Below are 21,841 nucleotides of genomic sequence, written 5' to 3' on the forward strand. Positions count from 1 at the left end.
GCACAAGTGGTAGGGACCTTTTTCGTCTGCTAACGCATTACTTAATTATTTTTGTAGCGACTTGGCTGTGTTGATGTTTCCGACGCTATCAAAGATCCAATTGAAAGTCGGCAGAGATCCCCTGTCGGTAGAGTTACATATAGCTCGTGACCCCTCTTTGCTTATACTTTAATGGTTTTCTTTTAATTGTATTTATTCTATTGCCATTATCATTTACTTCGGGTAACCTAGAATAACCTGTAAAAAGCCATTTAAAAAATACGACGAATCGCCCCTTATGGGGCGATGTTACGAAAGGGACTATTCCCTTTACTTCTTTTTATTCTTGTCCCGTTCCCGTAAGCACAAATACTTCTGCAAAATAATGCTTACAAAAATTGCAAATATTGTTTTTCTAAGAAAGGTTTTTTTTTATTTAAACGATTCTTAAGAATATTGGTTTAAAAAAAGGTACTTTTGACTGTTTTTATAAATCAAAGTAAAAACATAAATTTGACATAATATAGCCAAAAAACATACCAGATAAAATATAAAGATTCTCTGAAATGGAGAACCCAATCGGTTCAGAAGCTTTGGATATCTCAACGAACAAACAAAACTCTAACTATTTTATATAAAAAATATTCAATCAAATACTCTTTAAAAGTCAAACCTACTTAAATTTCACGAAGTAACAAAACTAAGCTTTTGGACTATGAGCTATAAAAATAAGAGGTAAGATTTCTTTATTCATACCTGTAGCATTTGTCATGGAACTATCCAGCACAAATTCTGGAAATATATCCCGAAAACTTAATTATACCTGTAGCATTTGTCATAAAACTATCCAGTACAAATACTGGAAATATATCCAGTAAACTCACTCATACCTGTAGAATTTGTCATGGAACTATCCAGTACAAATTCTGGAAATATATCCAGTAAACTCACTCATACCTGTAGCATTTGTCATGGAACTATCCAGTACAAATTCTGGAAATAAATCCAGTAAACTCACTCATAACTGCAGCATTTGTCATGGAACTATCCAGTACAAATTCTGGAAATATATCCAGTAAACTCACTCATACCTGTAGCATTTTTCATTGAACTATCCAGTACAAATTCTGGAAATATATTCAGTAAACTCACTCATACCTGTAGCATTTGTCATGGAACTATCCAGTACAAATTCTGGAAATATATCCAGCAAACTCACTCATACCTGTAGCATTTGTCATGGAACTATCCAGTACAAATTCTGGAAATATATCCAGTAAACTCACTCATACCTGTAGCATTTGTCATGGAACTATCCAGTACAAATTCTGGAAATATATCCAGTAAACTCACTCATACCTGTAGCATTTGTCATGGAACTATCCAGTACAAATTCTGGAAATATATCCAGTAAACTCACTCATACCTGTAGCATTTGTCATGGAACTATCCAGTACAAATTCTGGAAATATATCCAGTAAACTCACTCATACCTGTAGCATTTGTCATGGAACTATCCAGTACAAATTCTGGAAATATATCCAGTAAACTCACTCATACCTGTAGCATTTGTCATGGAACTATCCAGTACAAATTCTGGAAATATATCCAGTAAACTCACTCATACCTGTAGCATTTGTCATGGAACTATCCAGTACAAATTCTGGAAATATATCCAGTAAACTCACTCATACCTGTAGCATTTGTCATGGAACTATCCAGTACAAATTCTGGAAATAAATCCAGTAAACTCACTCATAACTGCAGCATTTGTCATGGAACTATCCAGTACAAATTCTGGAAATATATCCAGTAAACTCACTCATACCTGTAGCATTTTTCATTGAACTATCCAGTACAAATTCTGGAAATATATTCAGTAAACTCACTCATACCTGTAGCATTTGTCATGGAACTATCCAGTACAAATTCTGGAAATATATCCAGCAAACTCACTCATACCTGTAGCATTTGTCATGGAACTATCCAGTACAAATTCTGGAAATATATCCAGTAAACTCACTCATACCTGTAGCATTTGTCATGGAACTATCCAGTACAAATTCTGGAAATATATCCAGTAAACTCACTCATACCTGTAGCATTTGTCATGGAACTATCCAGTACAAATTCTGGAAATATATCCAGTAAACTCACTCATACCTGTAGCATTTGTCATGGAACTATCCAGTACAAATTCTGGAAATATATCCAGTAAACTCACTCATACCTGTAGCATTTGTCATGGAACTATCCAGTACAAATTCTGGAAATATATCCAGTAAACTCACTCATACCTGTAGCATTTGTCATGGAACTATCCAGTACAAATTCTGGAAATATATCCAGTAAACTCACTCATACCTGTAGCATTTGTCATGGAACTATCCAGTACAAATTCTGGAAATATATCCAGTAAACTCACTGCTGGCTTGTTCGTTCCCAGAGTAACCTGTTCAATAAGACAATTTTATTATCTAATTAACATAAATATTTCAAAAATCTTCAATATAACCGTTTTTAATCAATATCTAAATTTATCCATAACGCAAAAAAATCGTTTCATTTAGTGCATATTTAATAGCTTATGAAATTTACTGTGAATATATCTTTAAAGGCTAAAGATTAACCTAATAATCTATTGTCCATTTCCTTAGTTCTATTGATTTTGTTACTCAATAAAGATAAAATTAATATCATTATCTTTCTTTATTTCTATAGAAAAAATACCCCTACACCTATTTTCAATTTATTTGAGGTTAAACACCGAAAGAATTTATTAATACAGAAAGACCAAAAATCAATTTTAATTTATTATTATTATTTGAATTAATATACCTTAAAATCTGCATCTTTAGTAGGAGGACAAGGTTTAACAACTAGTGACAAAGGCAAACTTAAATTCAGTTGCTTTACCTAAACAAAACAAATTTATTTTAAACCAATGACGGACGCAGGGATTTTCCCATGTCAGAAGGGTGGATACCCCCCACCCCCCCTGGTTGATACCAAGGGGGTTGATACAATCCCTTTATGTACATCTTTGCTTTTAATATAATGTATCAAATACAGTATGAATTTTCATATTAAAATTCATGTACTTAGTTACCAAATTATTCTGTCAATTATGTTACACATAAAAACGATATCAATGAATCAACCTAGCAATCTAACAAAAGTAAAGAAAAGCTTCTCTACAAATCTTACTTGAGGTATAGATTTGTTATTCAGGTAGGTAATAACTATTTTGACATCCAGACTTGAAACAGGAAACACTTCGTACTGATAGGCATACACCTGATAATAAACAAAGTAAGAAAGTTTGTTGCATATTGGACGAATAGTGGTAATTTCCCTTAAAGTGCCTGTCAAACACTGAATTTCCCCTTATTTTTTAGATAAATATGGTGGGAGGATAGTTTTTTTTCATATGCCTAGCCACTGCAGAGCCTATCCCTGCAATGCCCAAACCCTACAGGGCTACCAAATAGCCAAGAATCTTTGAGGGAAAATGCCCTAAAATCATGTCCTTCAAAGATTTTTACTCAATCCAAACTTATATTAATACAAGATAATGTATACACTATACATCCATAAAGCAAAGATAAATAAATTCTGCAAGTCGGACAAGCGAACATTACTAATTATAGAGTGATTTTTCAGATTCGACAAACAAAATATTATTTAGATATCGATTTCAAATTGTCCTTCTATAATGTAGTTTAGACAAATTAGAAGTAATCGCATTTTAAAATTTTACAGACGTTGGGATCATGCTTCGTTCTAAAAAACAATGCTTTTTTTAAAGAAGGATCTTTGATTATTTTCTTTTTACCTTTATCGTCTCTGTGTGGGTAAGTGTTGAGATTGATATTTTATCCTAAAAATATGTAAATTTTATTTCAATAGTAATAGGTTTGATTATTAAGAAGATATGTATCTTAAGTAATAATAATTTATGTACAATCAAATGATGATAAATAAATTTACCACTTCTGATTAAAATTATTTTTTGAAATGCTTTTATACTAATAGTTCAAACCTAACAATAAAAAATGAATAAAACCCAAAGATTTTGAGCCAACAATTAGTATAATTGTGTTACAAAACTTAATTTTTTTTATTCCTGTACAATACATATCCCCACCGACGTATAAAACTTGAAAATACTTTAACCAATAAATTTTAAAACTTTAATAATAAGATTGTTAAAGTACATGATGTAATAAACTTTTACAAAAACCTTTATATAATCTTAAAGAATTATGCGCATTTTCAGAAGCAAAGCTTATTTAAATTCTTATATAAAAATAATAGAATGTATATATGTGTGTAGCGAAGGATCTCGCTAAACTGCTGAGCTGATATGGTTTTCTTTTACATTAGGCTTCTCATAGGTCCAGGTTAGGTTTAAAACGGTAATTTACCCTTCCAAGATAAATCGCCCTTAGAACAAATGACCCTCCACCAAAAAAATTAAGTGAAGGGTCAATTAAACCTCCTCCCAACCTTTAATGAAGTTCTCAAAGTTTTAAGAGGAAAGGGAAAAACAACCTTTGCTCTACATATGCTCTAAAATAATAAAAAAAATTCTATGAACTTTAAAGGCTCCTAGCTGCCAAACGGCTTAACGTACATATCATTACTGCACACCGTTTTAAGCGGCATAAGAAGGCCAATATACATCTGGAATATCAAAGATTCAATAATGCACACTGCACAGGAGAAAAAACGCGTAAAATAAGTTATTTTCGCACATTTATGAGCACTGCATTACAGAGTAACGTCGACTATTCCAGATTATTTGTAGGCCTTCTTTAGTCGGTTAATATTTTGTGCAAGCATTATATATACGTTTCAACATTTGGCCGTTAGCATGCCTTTATTAAAGTTCATAGATTTATGGAGATAATCGTTGCCAGGTACGTTTCACCGTGAACTGCTCTAGATCCGAATTTTTGTATTTGGTTGTGAGTTTCTCACGTCTTAACAAGGAAACTGGCGAGGAAAAGTATTGTATTCGGAAATTGAGTCAAGTATCAGGAAATTGTTGACTTCAGCTGTAATACAATGTCATCATATTTTTCCTTTGACACAGTACATACTATTTAAAAATAACAGGATGTTAGTTTGTGTGTGTACCGAAGGATCAGGCTAACAGTTGGAAAGATATGCTTTTCCTTTAAAGTAAAGCTCCTTAATCCATGGAAGGTTTATAACTATTTTGAGAAGGGGACCCCCCCCCCCAAAAAAAAAAAGGGATATCAACTCTGGATATATTTGTGTGAATTTCACCGTTTTTACCCCCCCTCCCCATTTATCATCTAGTATGAATCTTAAAGTTAGTTCTAAGTTTTTTTGGTTACGTAGAAAAGTTTTGAAATAACAAATATTGACTTTAGTTAAATTACAAATCTTGTGATAAAAGTTAAAATTTGTCTTTTGCTCACTAGACAAACATCGCAGGGAGGGAGGGGACAATGGGCTATATATTACACTAGCCCCCAAAGTTTTATAATGACGTTTTCTGACACAATACAATCTGTCCCGATTTTGTATTACTTTTGCGGAACATGATTGCAGTTACGTCATAGTTTTCTTTCCCGAAAAAGGGAAGGGGAGAAGAAAATCTCTTCAAAAGAGATGGGGAAAACCCCCTTTTCTCCCATCTCTTTTTTCTTTCCCCCTTCCCTTTTTCGGGAAAGAAAAATATGACGTAACTGCAATCATGTTCCGCAAAAGTAATACAAAATCGGGACAGATTGTATAGTGTCACGTTTTCTTATTATTTTGCTCAACAATTTTGGAGACTTTCATTGAATTTAATTCGATGGTTCATTCAATTGAGTGTTTAGATGTTTCAAACACTAATTGTAATCTATAGAAGGTACAATTTCGTGTATAATCATTCGGGATGTACAATTTATCGACCATTGTCTTATCTCTATATATCCCTGCAAACATTCTCACATACATTTAGGACAAACTCACATAAGCAAGGACAAATTACGTGAATTTGTAGCGAAGAATTGATAGAAAATATATCTATAATACAAAGTAGAATGATGTATGTCCGTCCGTCCGTCTGTCTGTTCCTTAAGATCTCGGTAACCACTGAACCGATCGGATTCTACTCTTCAGAGAATATACCTACTGGTCCTGTGTAGGTTTTAGGCTATTTTCTTGAGGGGTGGGACACCCCCAACCACCCAAAAAAACAAAAAAATCCCCCCCTCCAATTTGTTTTACAAATTTTTACGATTTTTGCGAACTCGCTATTTATTCGCGAAAATTGCGATCCATTCAATTTTTTTTCCGCTAGTTAGGTAATAGAAGATGTAATTATACCTCTTGGGGAAAAACCCTCTGGATGCTAGGGGCGAAACCGCTAGTATATGTATAATATATATGTATGTCAAAACAATTGTATTAATCAGGGATAAGAAGTAATAAGACAATGAAAGATGAATTAATATAACTCCGATGATAATGAACCAAATTACCTCTATTAAATTTTGGGTTAAAAAATAATTGAACACTAAAAGTTTGGAACCAACCAATCAAAATTGCAATAATAGTAACCAAAGCTTTTTTAAGCCAACAAATAAGTTAATATAAAAAAATGAAATTTACAGACCAATGCTCCTTCCCTTCCTGAATATAAATAAACATTCTAACAGAAAAAAGGCTTTTACATTAGTTTTGCTTCTAAATAAACTGGAAAAAGTTTAAATAATTGAAAAAGTTATTTAAACTAAAACACTTTCATCCCAAACAGCATAGCTTCTAAAGTAGTTCATAAATACCTGGGATAGTTTTACTGGTGATGTAACTAGAAAGGCAACTCTTAACCTAAATAGTTATTCATTTTCATCAATTTTGTTATCCCCGAATAGCAAAACTGGTATCAATTTTATGATTTTTATTTTAACTTCCGTGGAAATCTGTCTGTAATGCGATGCTATATATGATTTTCAGTATGGCAGTAAACCGATTTTAATCCAACAGATATTAATCAGTTTTAAAGCCATACTGGAAAACAATTAAACTTTCAAAATTTTATTGGATATTGACAGAATTACAAAAATGGTACATTTATTTTTCTCTTGGTAGGAATAATTATGAAAAGACTCAAATGAATTGTACAATTCAATCATTAATGATGGAATGTAAGGCCTGGCAATTTAGTAACCAGCTGCAAGTCTGACTTTAATCGACATTATAAACTAGTGTCTGATTGGCGACTATCGAGCCATGATACAATTTTTCAAGTTTATTTTGAGTTTAAAAGTTTTGAATAAAATTTTCTTACTTTGTAACTGGTATTGTTGTGGTTAATTTAACTGTTATTCCAACCATAGGCACTGAATTCTCTAAAGAAATTAATCAATATTAATTCTTATATTCTAAATTAGTCATCGTTTGTCTACTAAAAAGATTTACACCAAATTATCATGTTCTCTAATAAATGAAACTCTTTACCCCATCACCTTCTTTCCTTGAAGATGAACCTTAACATTTTGAAATTTAGTTGTTGGTAATATTGGTGATCCATTTAGATAAAGGAACAAAATTTAAACCACTAAATGCACAAAAGATTACCTAGTTCAAAAAGTTTACTAGCAAAATGACACATTTCCAACTGGGAACTCACTTGGGCATCCACCTAAAAAGTAAACAAATTAAAATATATCATTGATTGATTGAATAGTCATAGTATTATAGTTTTGGACCCAAGTCGTCGTGGAATAGGTTGAAACACTTTTAAATAGCTACTAGGGCCAGCTCTAGCTTCACAACTGAGCCAGATGAAATAACATTAAACATCTCATAGATGATAGTTTCAGCATTTTACTCAAAATGGTGTACAAAAAATAAAAAAAAAATAATATTAAACTGTAAAAAAAAATCAGCTATAGCAAAAAAAATATTGGTCCAAATAATGACAGGAAAAGGAAACAATGAATTTAAATAAAATAATTGGTATTCAATCAATTATTTATTCTTTTATCAAGTGTTTCCTTGGAAAATTTACAAATATTATAATTATTTAAGTAAAAAATAGAGAAAATTATAAGAAAAAACACTTGACATGGTTTAGCTAAATAATATTTATATAATTTTTATTAATTAGACCACACAGTGGTAGAGCTTAAAAAACTAAAAGAGGTTGGGTTTTTGGGATAAATTACTGACAAAATTACTAACATAAAAAACTAATAACTAACTAATAAAACATCATCTAATTTAGGGATGTATTTTATAAAGAGAAATACTTGTAACAGATAGAAAAAAAAAAAGCTTTATACTTATAAAAAAAAAAATATTTTTTTCCCCAAAATTTTTTATATCTGCCTTTCACGTGGTGTGTGAGGTGTAAACATGTGCTGAAACCCAATTGTTTTATGCATGATGTCATCTTATTAGAATATTCATGTGCCAACCATACCAACTCATCTAACATTAATATGTAGCCAAGCTACTCACCAATTAATTAATTAATAATCTTTCTGTAATTGTTAAGACGGAGTATTTTTTGAAATAATGTGAATCAGTGTCGTGTACAGGATTTCTCCAGGGGAATACGAGAAGCGCAACTTAAAATTGTTACACCTTGAGGTTGTGTAGGGGTTGTAAAATAGACAACTAAAGGGTGTCATATTATTGATATGGGATAAAGGGGTGTAGCTATCCCCCTTAGATTTACCAGGCAGGTGGATACACCTCCCCCCCCCCCGCCACTTCTGCAATCTACTGATGCAGATAATGTTTAGCTTCTGTTTTGTACATGATTATCCTTGTTAAAAAAACAATTCTAGACATACGGATGTGAAAGAAATTTAGTTTTAAAATTATTGGTTCCCAGGGAGGTATAAAAGTTATATGGAAAAGAGTATTTTTATTCAGGGATGGAGGGGACACTGGCTTGTTAACTATACTCGTACCCAAAGTTTTATTATCACGTTTTCTTTTTCACTGGCTTTAAAACTCTGAGAGCTTTTGTTCAACGTTTCAACCAAAAGTTTTAATCTACAGATTGGGTATATTGTTTATTATCATTTAGGATGAAAATATATTAATTGTTAATTGTAATATCCCTTTAGATCGCTGATTTTTACTTGACCTTAAGACTTGTTCTAATAAATATTTCTTTCTTTCAATGTGCAAAAATTAATTTTGTCTTTAAGTAGCGCAGCCATAACTAATTTTGGACAAATATTTAACAGTTTTGTTTTTACAGAAATTTAAAAAATCTGTTAATAATAACTGAAATTAAACGTTTATTGTCAACGTTAGTATGACAATACATCTTCTCCGTAGTATCAGAATAGCTGCAAATATCGGGTAGGCAGTGAGTAAATTACACCGGTTAAACAAAGCCTTTTAACACCATCATCTTATTTATTGGTTCAAAAACTTTGTGTTGTTTTAATAAAAAATTAATTTGTTAGTTTCAAAGTAAAAATGTTCAAGCTTTTTCACTAAAAATTACATTTTTCAAAAGGGATAATTCTGTTTATCATCATTGGGGATGTATATTATTTTATAGTTCATTGTGTTATCCCTTAAGATCGAGGCAGAAATGCATAAATTGAATAAAACGACAAAATTGGGTAAATTTTTGTTTGGCCTGAAAATGTTTTAAAGATTGGTCTCCAAAGACGTATACAATTGGGAGGGAGGGGATATTGAGCTGTTTATTTAAGTAGTCCCCAAAGTTTTATAATCACGTTTTCTTATTCGTTGGATTAACTACTTTGGGGACTTTAATTGGATTTTTATTGGTTGGTTTATAAACTTGAGTTTTATAAGTATTTTATATCTATTTCTAAAATGATAAATTCAAAATTAGGTAAAAAGCTTTAAATCAAATGCCAGACTGAAGTCAAAAGTGCATAAAATCCCTTTATCAAAATTGGAAAAATCGTCTAAAATCTAATATTATGTAAAGTCGACATTTTCAATTCATTTTAAATTATATGATAACAATACTAGACATTTTTTTGCATATTGAATTTTATCAAATAAAATTTGTTAAAATAAAATCTATATAAAATTCACGATTACTTTACAAAATGATATGCAAAAGGCAATTTGATTAAATTTCCAATGAGATATTAGGCTGCAATTTATAATTTCGACTTCTACCTATGTTAAGTAAAATCACTTTTTCTTCTTTGTTTATACTTTGGCAAAGATTAAAATCTCTACGGTAAATTATCATGCATTATCTTCTTCATTTAAAAAAGTAACTTATTTCTGACAAAATGGCAAACAAAAATTAAATCATGTATTTATTTTAATGTAAGCTACCTAACTTTTTCTCTATGTTATTTTCTAAAGCATAAAATTGTCCCTGTTTGCACCCATAAAACACCCATAGATCCCACCATGTGAATATAAACACAATAGATACATTAATGATATAATCCTCAAAGATATACGCATATTTTTGCTATCCCAATCCTCAGATTAATTATATTAAAACTAGCGGCTACGCTCCTAGAAGCCTTTATGGATCTTTAAGGGGATAAGGGTGTGGAATTCCAACCCTGTACAGCCTTTTTATTGAGGCCTACGCGTAAAAATGAAATACATATTTATTTATAGGAGAGGCATTTTCACTTTTGTAATAATGTCACGCACCTGACATCTAAATAATCTAATTGTTATGATTAGGAAAAATATATAAGGTATTTAAAAATGTAGTTCTAAGTTAGCTCTAATATACAAATTTCCCACCATGAGTATAGTGTATATAGTGGGGTTTACATAATTAATAGGAGTGCTGCCACTTCTAACACTAGCAAAATTTTAGTAGCTATGTTTTTGACAGAAAAGTTATTGCTTTTTTTTGTCAATTTCATTTTTTGCTGTATTTTTTTGCAATATTTTTTTGTAGACTGTCAAAATTTTACCTTTACTGTCATAAAAACCAGTTTTATAGTCATTTTGACACCCATGAAATTCAATGAGACTGTCAAATTCACAGTTTTCAAGAGAAAAACACTTTTTTTTATATTAAGATTAAGTTTCTAACCAAAACCTTATTACTATTATTGCAGTTTTACAGTACTAGCAGTTATATAGGTAATTAGCATGACATTTACATCGACATAATTACATAATAGTAAGCTTGCTACTCTAGAAGAAATGTTACTATACAACTTCTTTGCTTTTTTAAGTTTTGAATTGATAAACGAACAGTTTTTCAAGTTATCATCTGGAGAACGCTTGTAATGGGATGTGATATTCTAACGCCCACTATATGATATCAAGTTAAGTAACATCCAACAGACAACCAACCATTGAAATGCACGACTTTAAAGTCCTGAATGTGTCTATTTAAGGGCCAAGGCATTCCCCTTACTTTTAGTTTAACGTGACAGACAGAGTAGCAGTATGTACCATTTTAACGTCTCTAGCATGACGCTGACACCTTCCCGACAACAGGCAGACTCGCTATCATTTATGCCAATGCTACGGGTTGTCTGAACAACATATATAAATGTATAAATGTTCTAAAATATATAAATAAATTTATAATGTTTATTATAAGAAATGGGGGAAGTGGTGAGAATGGTGGTAAAAACAAAGATTATGTGTTGTCTCTAGTAGAACTGTCCAAAATTCTGAGGTTTTCATGTTTTTATTGATTACATAATTTAAAACAAAAATATATGTAGAATTAATGTATACGTATAGATGTATAACCCAGACAACTAACTGACACAAGTCGTGGGGACCTTTTTGTCTGCTAGTAAATTGTTCTTTGTTCTTTTGTAGCGACTTGGCTTTGTTTATATTCTTCGCGCTAATGGCTAATATCCAAAGCACAAATTGAGTAGAGTTACATATAGCTTGTGCCCCCTCTATTCTTTTTCTTATAGTCATAACAAGGATGACATTAGTAGAAAAGAACAACAAACCATGGATGGGTATATGGATAAAGGGAATTGGATAGCAGATGTTCAGGGACTATTAATCTAAAATAAAATCTAAATAATCACGAAACCATACTCATATTTTCTGGAGATGTTTTGATATATTTATTTTTTAGTAGCATGATTGACATATCCACAAATTTAGTAATATACTGGATGCTCATTAGTATAGGGAATCTTCCCCCTAAAAGTAAGACGCCTATCTAGAATAGCATCTGTGAAAAACACAAATACCCCATGTCATTATGGACTGACAGACAGACAAAATGAATTATAGAGTAGCTTCGCCAGTCATAAAACTAATATTTAAGATTATTTTCAACGGAATATTCCAATAAAAAATAAATAGTGAACCGTGCTATTGTGTATATATTTGGAAAAACATCCACATTTTATAGGTCTTATATCACTTCCACAAAAATCGCCAAAAAATATATATCATACTCTTATCAAATAACTCAAAATATCAAAGGATGCCATAAACGAAACATGCACAAACATGTAAGAAAACGGAATAGCTTACAATAACAACTTTTGCTGAATATTATCTATACATTACAATGAAACAGAAAAACCTATTAAAAAATAACCAAATTGTTTGAAATTGATGCATTGTTAACCGTTTTCAAATTGCAATGCATGGGGAATCTCAATATTTGCTATTCTGATAAAACACTTACTGATAAACTTACTTTGTCCGACAGTCCGTCCGTTCATTATAGTGTACTATTGTGCGTTTGTTATAGCACACCCATTTTCTATATTTTATATAATACAAAACAATGAAAGAATAAATCTTGAGTATCGAAAATATGTTAGGAAGAAAATTGTTTTGGTGTTTAGTGGGGCAGATATGGAGTTTTTGTTTTTAGAAATATAAATTTATGTGTTTTATAATTATTATACACAAGTGGCTTCACTACTTGCCTGTAGGAGCTGTTCCCCCGTACATTTGTTGCCTTAGGGATATTTTTTCGTGGAAAGGGTATTAGGTTAAAAACTTGGGGACAAATATTTAGTCTTGATTGGTTTTTACAAATTAACAGTGTCTAAACTTTTCCACCTTTTAATATACTAGCGGCTACGCCCCTAGAGGCCTCTAGGGGCACTTGAGGAGGGGGGAGTCGAATTTGATAACCCAATTTCTTATTTTAGATTTTATAAGATTTTAAAGTATTAAAGGGGGGGGGGTATTTTTCATTTTTGGGGGGGTTGGGGGTGTCCCACCCCCCAAGAAAATATTTATAAACCTTCCCGAGACCTATGAGAAGCTACCCTGTTAAGGAGAACCCGATCGGTTCAGCGGTTAGCGAGATCCTTCGGTACAGACACACAGACAAACACCTTGTTACTTTAGTATAAGGATAGAAGGCGGAACTTATTCTAATTACTACATGCCATTGCAAGTAGAATAATATGTTGACAATTAATTTTGTCATAATTGATTTAAACATTGACTATTTAAAAGTTTATGAAAAATAATTTTCCTTGAAAGATGTACCTGGCAAAGATAGAATTATGTAAATTTATTGGCCATTGTTTTATTTACCGATTATTTGCCGGACATTTATACAATATTAGGTCACCTACATATGTATAGAATAGAATTTATTAACTAATGCAATACATTTAAATTATTAAATATACATATAAAATCATATTCTAAAAATTGCATAGCAAGGAGTAATTAAGCCTTGTAGTAGGCCGTAAATTTACCCCTTTAATTGATTTCATTTATTATTTTATTTATAGCGAGAATTACAAAAATTATTTATTATATAAAGATATTTACACAAATTTAATAGATCAATAATTAAGTGGGTTGACTAAATAACTATTTACAGTTACAGAAGTTGGTACAGATTTTATTTCTTACAGGAAAAGCATTTTCTTTTGTTTCAATGAAATGATTTATAATTTAAAAAAAAATCTTTTTTAATCATGGACAATGATTTCTTTACAGAGTCTGAAAGCCTTATTTCTTTTCTCAAGTTATTCCAAAGTTTTGGAAATGACACTGCTGGAAAATATTCAAGATGTTTTGTTTTAGGTATACTTATCAGTAACTTTTTTGATCTCTGAGAAGAAAGAACTTTAAACATGTTTTTAAAGCTTTCTGGGAGTTTCTTATGAAAAAATTTACTTATAAAATTTAAAATGTTTAAATTTACCAAATCATCAAATTTTAAGATTTTAGATTGTCCAAACAAAATTTCAGTGTGTGCATTATAATTAGCACCTACAATAATCCTTATTGCCCTTTTTTGGTGTTTTCTTATTTGATCAATATCTTTACTTTTAGAGAGACCCCATGTGATATTAGAATAATTTAAGTGAGGCAAAATCATTAAGGAATAAATCGTTTTCAAAGTTTTTGATGGGAGAACATTTTTTATTTGATTTAATGCATATAGAGAACTAGAAACTTTGTTTTTTACCATTTTTGTATGCTCATTCCAATTGAGAAATTCATCAAGATGTACCCCAACAAATTTAAAAGACTTTGTTTCATTTTCATTGCTGATTCTCTCAACTTCCTCCCCATTAATGAAGATTCTAAAGTTATTATTGACAGGTTGCATACTGCTAAGTCTGAAGACCATGTATTTTGTTTTAGATACATTTAAAGAAAGTTTATTTGCCCTAAACCATACTGATGCCTTAAACAATTATACTTGATAGAGTTATCACAAATCGTCCATTGTCATGTCTCCTAAGATCTTTGGTATAGATTAAAATTTTAAATGAACTGAAAGAACTGTTATAAAAAATCGGTCATGTATTTTCTCGTATTCATTCAAATCCGGTGGATAGGAACCGGTTCTCATCCAGACGAAAAAACTATGTCTAGCATCGTATTATATCCAGCTTTCTACGAATATAAAAATGTACAATCATAAGATTAAAACCAGTTTTTTTAGCCTGTGCCTTCGGCACCTCGGGGCTAAAAAAATGGTTTTTAACTTATAATTGTACAATTACATTCTATATCCGCGGAAAGCCGTTTATGATACGATGCGAGAAATAACTTTTCTCTCTATTTCATTATTATACTCTTTAACTATATTATTTTTAATTAATCTATTCAACCTTAATTAAGGTTTATTTTTTATGGATTATTGACTAAGCAGTTAAGAAAATTGTTAAGGCTGTAAAAGTATACGATCACTACAATATTCTAAAGAAGGTGTATCAACTTTTTTTTTTATAGCTAGCCGGTTCTTTTAGTAAGTAGTAGATGTAAAATTTTTCATAGAATTCAGATATGCAATCGGTTTTTTGTAGACCTCTTATTTTTTAAGTAATTTAAGTTTAGAAAAAAAAAATAATTAAGTCGATTTTAAGGTACTAAAATGCAACAAAAAAAAAAGAAAGAAAATGGCCATTATGAACAAAAATAGTAAGATCTTTAATTTGACACCTTACTTTTTCAATTCTGTCAGGTAATTATTGAAAAAATCGATTTTTTTAAACCCACGAGAATAAAAACTTTGAACTTAATTTTATCATTTCACAGGTAAAAAAATATGGGTTCATATATACCTTTAGAATCAGAAAAATATTACGAATCCATTGTAAGCAAAATTGAAAAAAAAGTTTACAATATAGTATATAAACTACAATAAAAGGAATTATATGAAAATATCATATTATATCATACAGGCAACGTCTTAATTCTTGAATTGAGTATAAAAATGGGAAGGGGGTAAAGAGGGGGTAAAAAAGGGAAGACGCAAGTGTTGCCTGAACAAAAAATATAATTGGCCATTTGTTTATTTTTAATTTTTTTACTTTTTTTCAATTTTGCTTACAATGGATTTGTAATATTTTTCTGATTCTAAAAGTATATATGAACCCATATTTTTTTACCTGTGAAATGATAAAATTAAGTTCAAAGTTTTTATTCTCATGGGTTTAAAAAAATCAATTTTTTCAATAATTACCTGACAAAATTCAAAAAGTAAGGTGTCAAATTAAAGATCTTACTATTTTTGTACATAATGTACATTTTCTTCTTTTTTTTGTTGCGTTTTAGTACCTTAAAATCGACTTAATCTTTTTTTAAAAAACTTAAATTACTTAAAAAATAAGAGGTCTACAAAAAAAAACGATTGCATATCTGAATTCTATGAAAAATTTTACATCTACTACTTACTAAAAGAACCGTCTAGCTATAAAAAAAAAGTTGATACACCTTCTTTTCCGATATAATTATGTATTTTAAAATTAGAATATGGATGAAAACATCCATAATAGCGAAGCTCAAGGATTCAGAGAGACAGACGAACATTTGACATTTTCAGACAGGATTATAGAGATGATTCGCTCATAACATAATGCCTAATATCATTCCATGAATTAATTACTTGAAATAATTGTGCAAAGATAGCATGTTTAAAATTAGCATAGTAGTAACTATAGAATTGCCTCCTTTTCAGAATTGTATCTAACTTTTGTCGGAATCGTTATGCCAGGATTTTAATTGCTAAAACAATTCTGACATGCCTCAATTAACGACTAGAGCTATTCATTACATACGGATGAACCAATCCTAATTTTTAAAAGCTTCGTTTTTAAAAGGCTATCTAGCAACCTTATGTCAAAAACCATTGATGACACCAAAGCTTATAACTACAATGTGACTGTATTCTTATTGGACGTGTTGATATAACTACAAGACCTCGTATTAACAGGGTGTATCGTTGCTTTTATCGGCTTTACTTCACAATATCGGTGTAGATGAACTGAATTTTAATTTCCGAATGTGTACACAGTTTCCTCGGTGTTTTCTCATCCTATCTCAATATTTACTACTAGCTAAAAAAGCTTCAATCATCCAAACTTTCAAAATTTTTATTGTATAGACGATTTATAAATTCAAACTCTTAATTTTTAAAATTTAGATTTTTTTTTGGAAGTTTGTAGTTTGTTTTAGCTAGTAGTTAATATTGAGATAGGATGAGGAAACTGTGTACACATTCGGAAATTAAAATTTAGTTCATCTCGGTGTAGTTTACACTTTCAACCAAATTATAGGAAATCTTTAAACATGGATTAACTAATACCCCTTTGCAAACCAGTAAGGGATTACAATTAGTTTTGGATCAATGAAGCAACTTAACCTTTCTTTGTAATTAAAGTTTTCATATTTTAAAAATCGAAGTTTTTCTATAATAAGAGTTAGCCCGTTTGTAGCGGTTAGCTTTTTTCCGTTAATTTAAACATGTTAATTTTTTTAAACGACAATTATTTGTGTTATAATTATCCTATTCATCTAATTATTGGAACACTGATTCCTGTTAAATCAAGTTATAATGTTATAAGGGAATTATCTGTATAATTAAGTCCTAAAAATGTTAGTATGTCCTTCTGTCAATATCTTGTATTTAAGCAGTTTTGCAAAAAAAAATATTCTGCTTATTCAGTTCTAACACTCTACATGTGTTAATGTTCGTTTGTCCTTTCATTCCATTCGCATTCATGGATGTTGTCGTCTTTGTTTTGTAATATTTATTTAAGTTGATTATTGTAAATATGTTTCTTAAAACTATAATGCTAGATTAAGGGGAAGGCCGCTAGTAATCTAAATACTAGATTGTCAGACATTGATAGGGCAAGGGTAATGGGGTGTTTATTCTTCCCCTCAAACTTTGAAAAATAATAAAATACATTAGACCACCCTTCCCAAAAACTTTGAAACCCCTCATTTTACTCCCATAAAAATTTGACAAAATACTTTAGATTACCCTCCACAAAACTTCGTAGCCCCTCGTTGAACCCACGTCATAATAAAAAGCTCGGACGTCCCTATCGTCAGAACAATTATACCCAAATCAACTGAAACTCCTGATTACACTACTCCGCGCAATAATTATGAAACTTTGCATGGTTAAGCCTATACTTTTATTTTGTCTAAAAACTTTGAAAACTATGATTTTATTCTGGAGTACCAATGCCTTCTGAAATATGATACAAATATTAGACAAAAAAGTCTTTGTTTATTGTATTTTTTGTTTAATTACTTAAATTTAATTTTCTAATTTTTCATTTCTCAGGTTTACCAATCTGTATATAGAACTTTACTACTGTATTGGTATTGCTATTTGTGAGAGTTTATTTCTATGTTTTACACAAACTGGACAAAAAAGTTAACTTATAGAGCAGCTTCTATAACCCTGAAAATAATATATTTAAGAGGTAAAAATGCATCTATGATGTGTGTTAGGTATCGCAAATAATTCAATTCCTAAATGTTTTAAGTTAAAATTTCATGTTTAATGTGACTTTTTTTCAAAACCAAATTGGACAGGAATGTTTATGGAAAACAGAGAGATGTTTGTTTTTGTAGAAAACAAAAAGCTGGATAATAAATAAAACAATAAGACGACCCTAAATGTCAAATTAGGAACATGAAATTTAAAGGCTAACCTGTAGAGTAGGAATTTCATTGTTTGGTTGTTTCTCCAATCCTTCTTTCTGGGTTTGACGAATTATAGAGGACAGTCTTGCTAATTCTCTGAAAATATTTATTTGTAAACAGACGATTAACAAGTAAAACAAAATCCATAAAAACTAAATTAGACTGTAAAATGTAATAACAGGAAGTTTGAAATAGATAGAAAGATTCTAATATACTTAAATTAGGGATATGTGCTATTAGAGGGTAGTTACTTTTTAACTTGAACTGTACTGCTGTTTAGGGGTGTTAAGAAGTGTATGGTAGACTTCAGGACGAAGACCAAACGGCATAACTAAAAGTGGGAAAGAAAACCCCTAAATAAGAGATTGAGAATATGTCGTCAAAAGTGGTGCAAAAGTTATGCAGTTTGGTCTTTGTTGACTTAGTTGAATGTTTTAGAATTTTGGTATGTAAAAAATACGTGGATATTATAACATGGAAAAATTGTCGTAAATTAGGCTTGCTAAAATGGAACTCATTTATAGGTCAGTTTGTCCATCCATTAAGAGGGAAAGGGATTGGGTAAAGAGGGTAAATTGAGAATTTTTTTAGCCCACTGCGTGTTTCACTTTATAAGATTACATGAAGAGCTGGTGTAAGATCCAGTAAGTGATAATATATCCATTTACCTGTCAGTCTCTTCATAGTTGACCTCTCTTGTATCCGGAGGAACAGCTGTGTGCAGGGTGGGATCTGTTCCCAGATAACTAGCGGCAAGTTCTCCCTCCTCTCCTAGTATTACCAGTACACCTTCCCTGAATATATTTGTTATTAGGAACAGCTGTGTGTAGGGTGGGGTCTGTGCCCAGATAACTAGCGGCAATTTAGGATAATGTAGAATCAAAGGGTATTTGTAGAAGAAGCTTTCTTAATTGAGCATGGACTTCTCTTTTACAGATTCAATTAAATGTATTTTTTTTACATATAACCTAAATACGTATATTAAAGAACTTTTTTTTAGATTATTTTCCTGGAAAAAAAACTGATAAACAGACATTGAAGTGCTTTCTTGAAAACAAATACAAAGAAATAAAATAAAGGAAGAAAAACAATGCTATATGTTTATATGTAGGTATACAACAGTATACATATATTCATTTTAAAGTTATCAAGGGCGTGCCCATAATTTAGGCTGACATTGGAGTGGAGAAGGGGGAGGGGGGGCAGCGGGCTGTACGAAATCTTGAATCTATCATCTAATGAATTTGTTGGGAATTGGATAAGAATTTGTAAGACTTAAAGCGCCATGTATGCGGTTGGTTAGCAATAGTGGCCTATATTATTGTTTTTGCAGAGGGTTTGACCTCTTAAGAAAGAGTGGGGAAAGTACGCTCCCTTTGCATGTGGAAGAAATAGCCCATTTACACCCAGAGCATTCCACCATGTGCACGCCTATGCAAGTTATACAAAAAGGTCAAATAAACAAAAAGTTTTGGACAGATGAGAAAACACCACAACTAGAAGTCACATGTACATTGTGTGTGTTTGGGTAAGTAGATGCGTGTGTGGAGTTCTGGAACATTAGTTTTAAGAATTTAATATAAAGTTTTTCCTTCTTTTTGTTGTTTTAAATGAATTTCAATTCAAAACAAAATGTAAATATAACTAGGTATAAGGGTTAAAAAAAAGAAAAATAACACTAAAAAAAATATATTCTTGGTTATTATTAACTTGTAACAATTGTCTCTTAATTAGAATAAAGCTGTAAGGTTTTTAAAGTTTTGATATATTTGTTCTTGCATAACAAGGATAAATATAATCATTGAACCAATACCTATGCTTCAATAAGTAAACCTTCATATCTATGTGATTTTTACAAGTACGTATTGCTTTCTCACAAAATATCTTTTAAACACCGAAACCTCATTTTGTTTTTAAAATAAATTAAAAATAAGGGGGAGAGGTATTTTTTTCGATATCCCACACTGCGGGGTCTATATCTGCGGTGCCCAAACCCTGCAGGGATAACCAGTATCCAAAACAATCTAACTTAAGTTGACATAAAGTGATAACAAACAAACAAAAAACTGCCCCTCTCTCTCACTCTTATTTCCAATTTTATTTCAAATAATGGAGTGGGGAGGGGGTTACAACAAAGCACTGTGGGGAAAACCCCAGTACATCCAATAAGCAAGTATGTAATCAAAGTTACCTGAGTCCCTCTCTGTCATGGTCCCAGAATTTGCCCCTACACAGGGAGTGTGGAGTGTTGGGCAGTTCAGCCGCCCACCTAAACATAAATGAAATCTTTTCAAAATTAAATTAATAACGCCTCTATGTATGAAACTTTTATGTGAAACCTTTTTTTAGCAGATGCTGTTAAAGATAAATGTCTAAATTTTTGTTTGAGACTCAATACTAATAAATACTATTTAAGATAGATGTCTAGCATTGCTTGCATGTATTTTCATTATCAAAAAGCTTCTTTACTAAAAATCACTTTGTTTGGATGTTCATATTTGATATTTATTAGCCAAGCTACTTAATGATGTTGTTGTTCTTGTTTTGTAGTTAATTAAGCGAATAAATAATTTTACTAAAAGTGCCTTATGATGTAACTTATAAATATTTCATAATTTACTAAAAATAATTTTTTCGTCAGCGTTTATTTATTTTTAAAATGATATTTATCATAGATTTGCGCTTTACTTTTTTACGTAGAAATTCACTAAACAAAACGTAGTTTTGCAATTTGTACGTTTTGTTCAACGCAATGAATTGCGCTGTAAATTCTGAACTAAATAGTTGTACACAAACCAATGTAATGGAAACTTTATACTTATCATTTGCAGATTCTTTAAAATTGCAAATAACAATTTTGCACTACGCAGAAAGTAAACTTTGGACTTGGAGAAATATTAGAGTTAGGGCACCGCAGTTACAGGTCATACAGGGTTAGGACAACCCGAAGGGGTTAGGCAAGAAGAAAACTAAATACCACCCTTATCTATATAGGCACTTTGAGGGAGAACTAAGAACTTATAATGTAGTATAGCATAACTTGATATGTTTAAACTTAAAATGCTTAAAGCTAAACCAAATAAAGAACAATAATTCAATATAACTTAAAGTTGTTCATTTTGTTGTTATAACTGAAAAGGAAAGAAGTATTGATGTTTTGTAGGGAGCATCTTGAGAAAAAGGGAAGTAAATAGGGGGAGAGTAACTAAAATTGGGGAAAAAATTAAAAACCTATACATACTGTACAAAATTTAATTAATTGTAAATAAATATTCTTATAAAGTAATCTAGATGGGGTCAAGCGGGGCATTAACCGGTAAGGGGCATTACCGGTAATTTTTTACCCACCTTCAGAAAATGACATTTATCTCCATGTTCTAATCGACTGACAGAAAAAAACATAAAAACAAATTTGTTCCTTATTAAATTGCCTACAAAAAAGTATAAAATGAAATTTTTGTGGGATAAATTTTAAGGGTACTTTTTGGGTCTCAAA

At 30.9% G+C, this 21,841-nt stretch overlaps 1 protein-coding gene across 1 annotated transcript in view; it reads right to left on the reverse strand.

The window, feature by feature from the left end:
- The window catches only part of BBS9 (Bardet-Biedl syndrome 9), a 138,371-nt gene that overhangs the window by 65,906 nt on the left and 50,624 nt on the right, over positions 1-21,841 (reverse strand). Inside the window, exons 13-22 of the mRNA XM_080171905.1 lie at positions 20,537-20,614; positions 19,014-19,139; positions 18,354-18,441; positions 7,582-7,645; positions 7,292-7,352; positions 6,786-6,831; positions 3,815-3,859; positions 3,187-3,276; positions 2,818-2,895; positions 2,344-2,431 (exon numbers count right to left, since the gene is read on the reverse strand). Of these exons, the coding sequence (XP_080028031.1) occupies positions 2,344-2,431; positions 2,818-2,895; positions 3,187-3,276; positions 3,815-3,859; positions 6,786-6,831; positions 7,292-7,352; positions 7,582-7,645; positions 18,354-18,441; positions 19,014-19,139; positions 20,537-20,614 (764 nt within the window). The remainder of the gene's footprint in view (positions 1-2,343; positions 2,432-2,817; positions 2,896-3,186; positions 3,277-3,814; positions 3,860-6,785; positions 6,832-7,291; positions 7,353-7,581; positions 7,646-18,353; positions 18,442-19,013; positions 19,140-20,536; positions 20,615-21,841) is intronic.

Source organism: Acartia tonsa, chromosome 9 (genome assembly GCF_053477335.1).
Source record: "Acartia tonsa isolate MP-2025a chromosome 9, ASM5347733v1, whole genome shotgun sequence".
NCBI lineage: Eukaryota > Metazoa > Arthropoda > Copepoda > Calanoida > Acartiidae > Acartia > Acartia tonsa.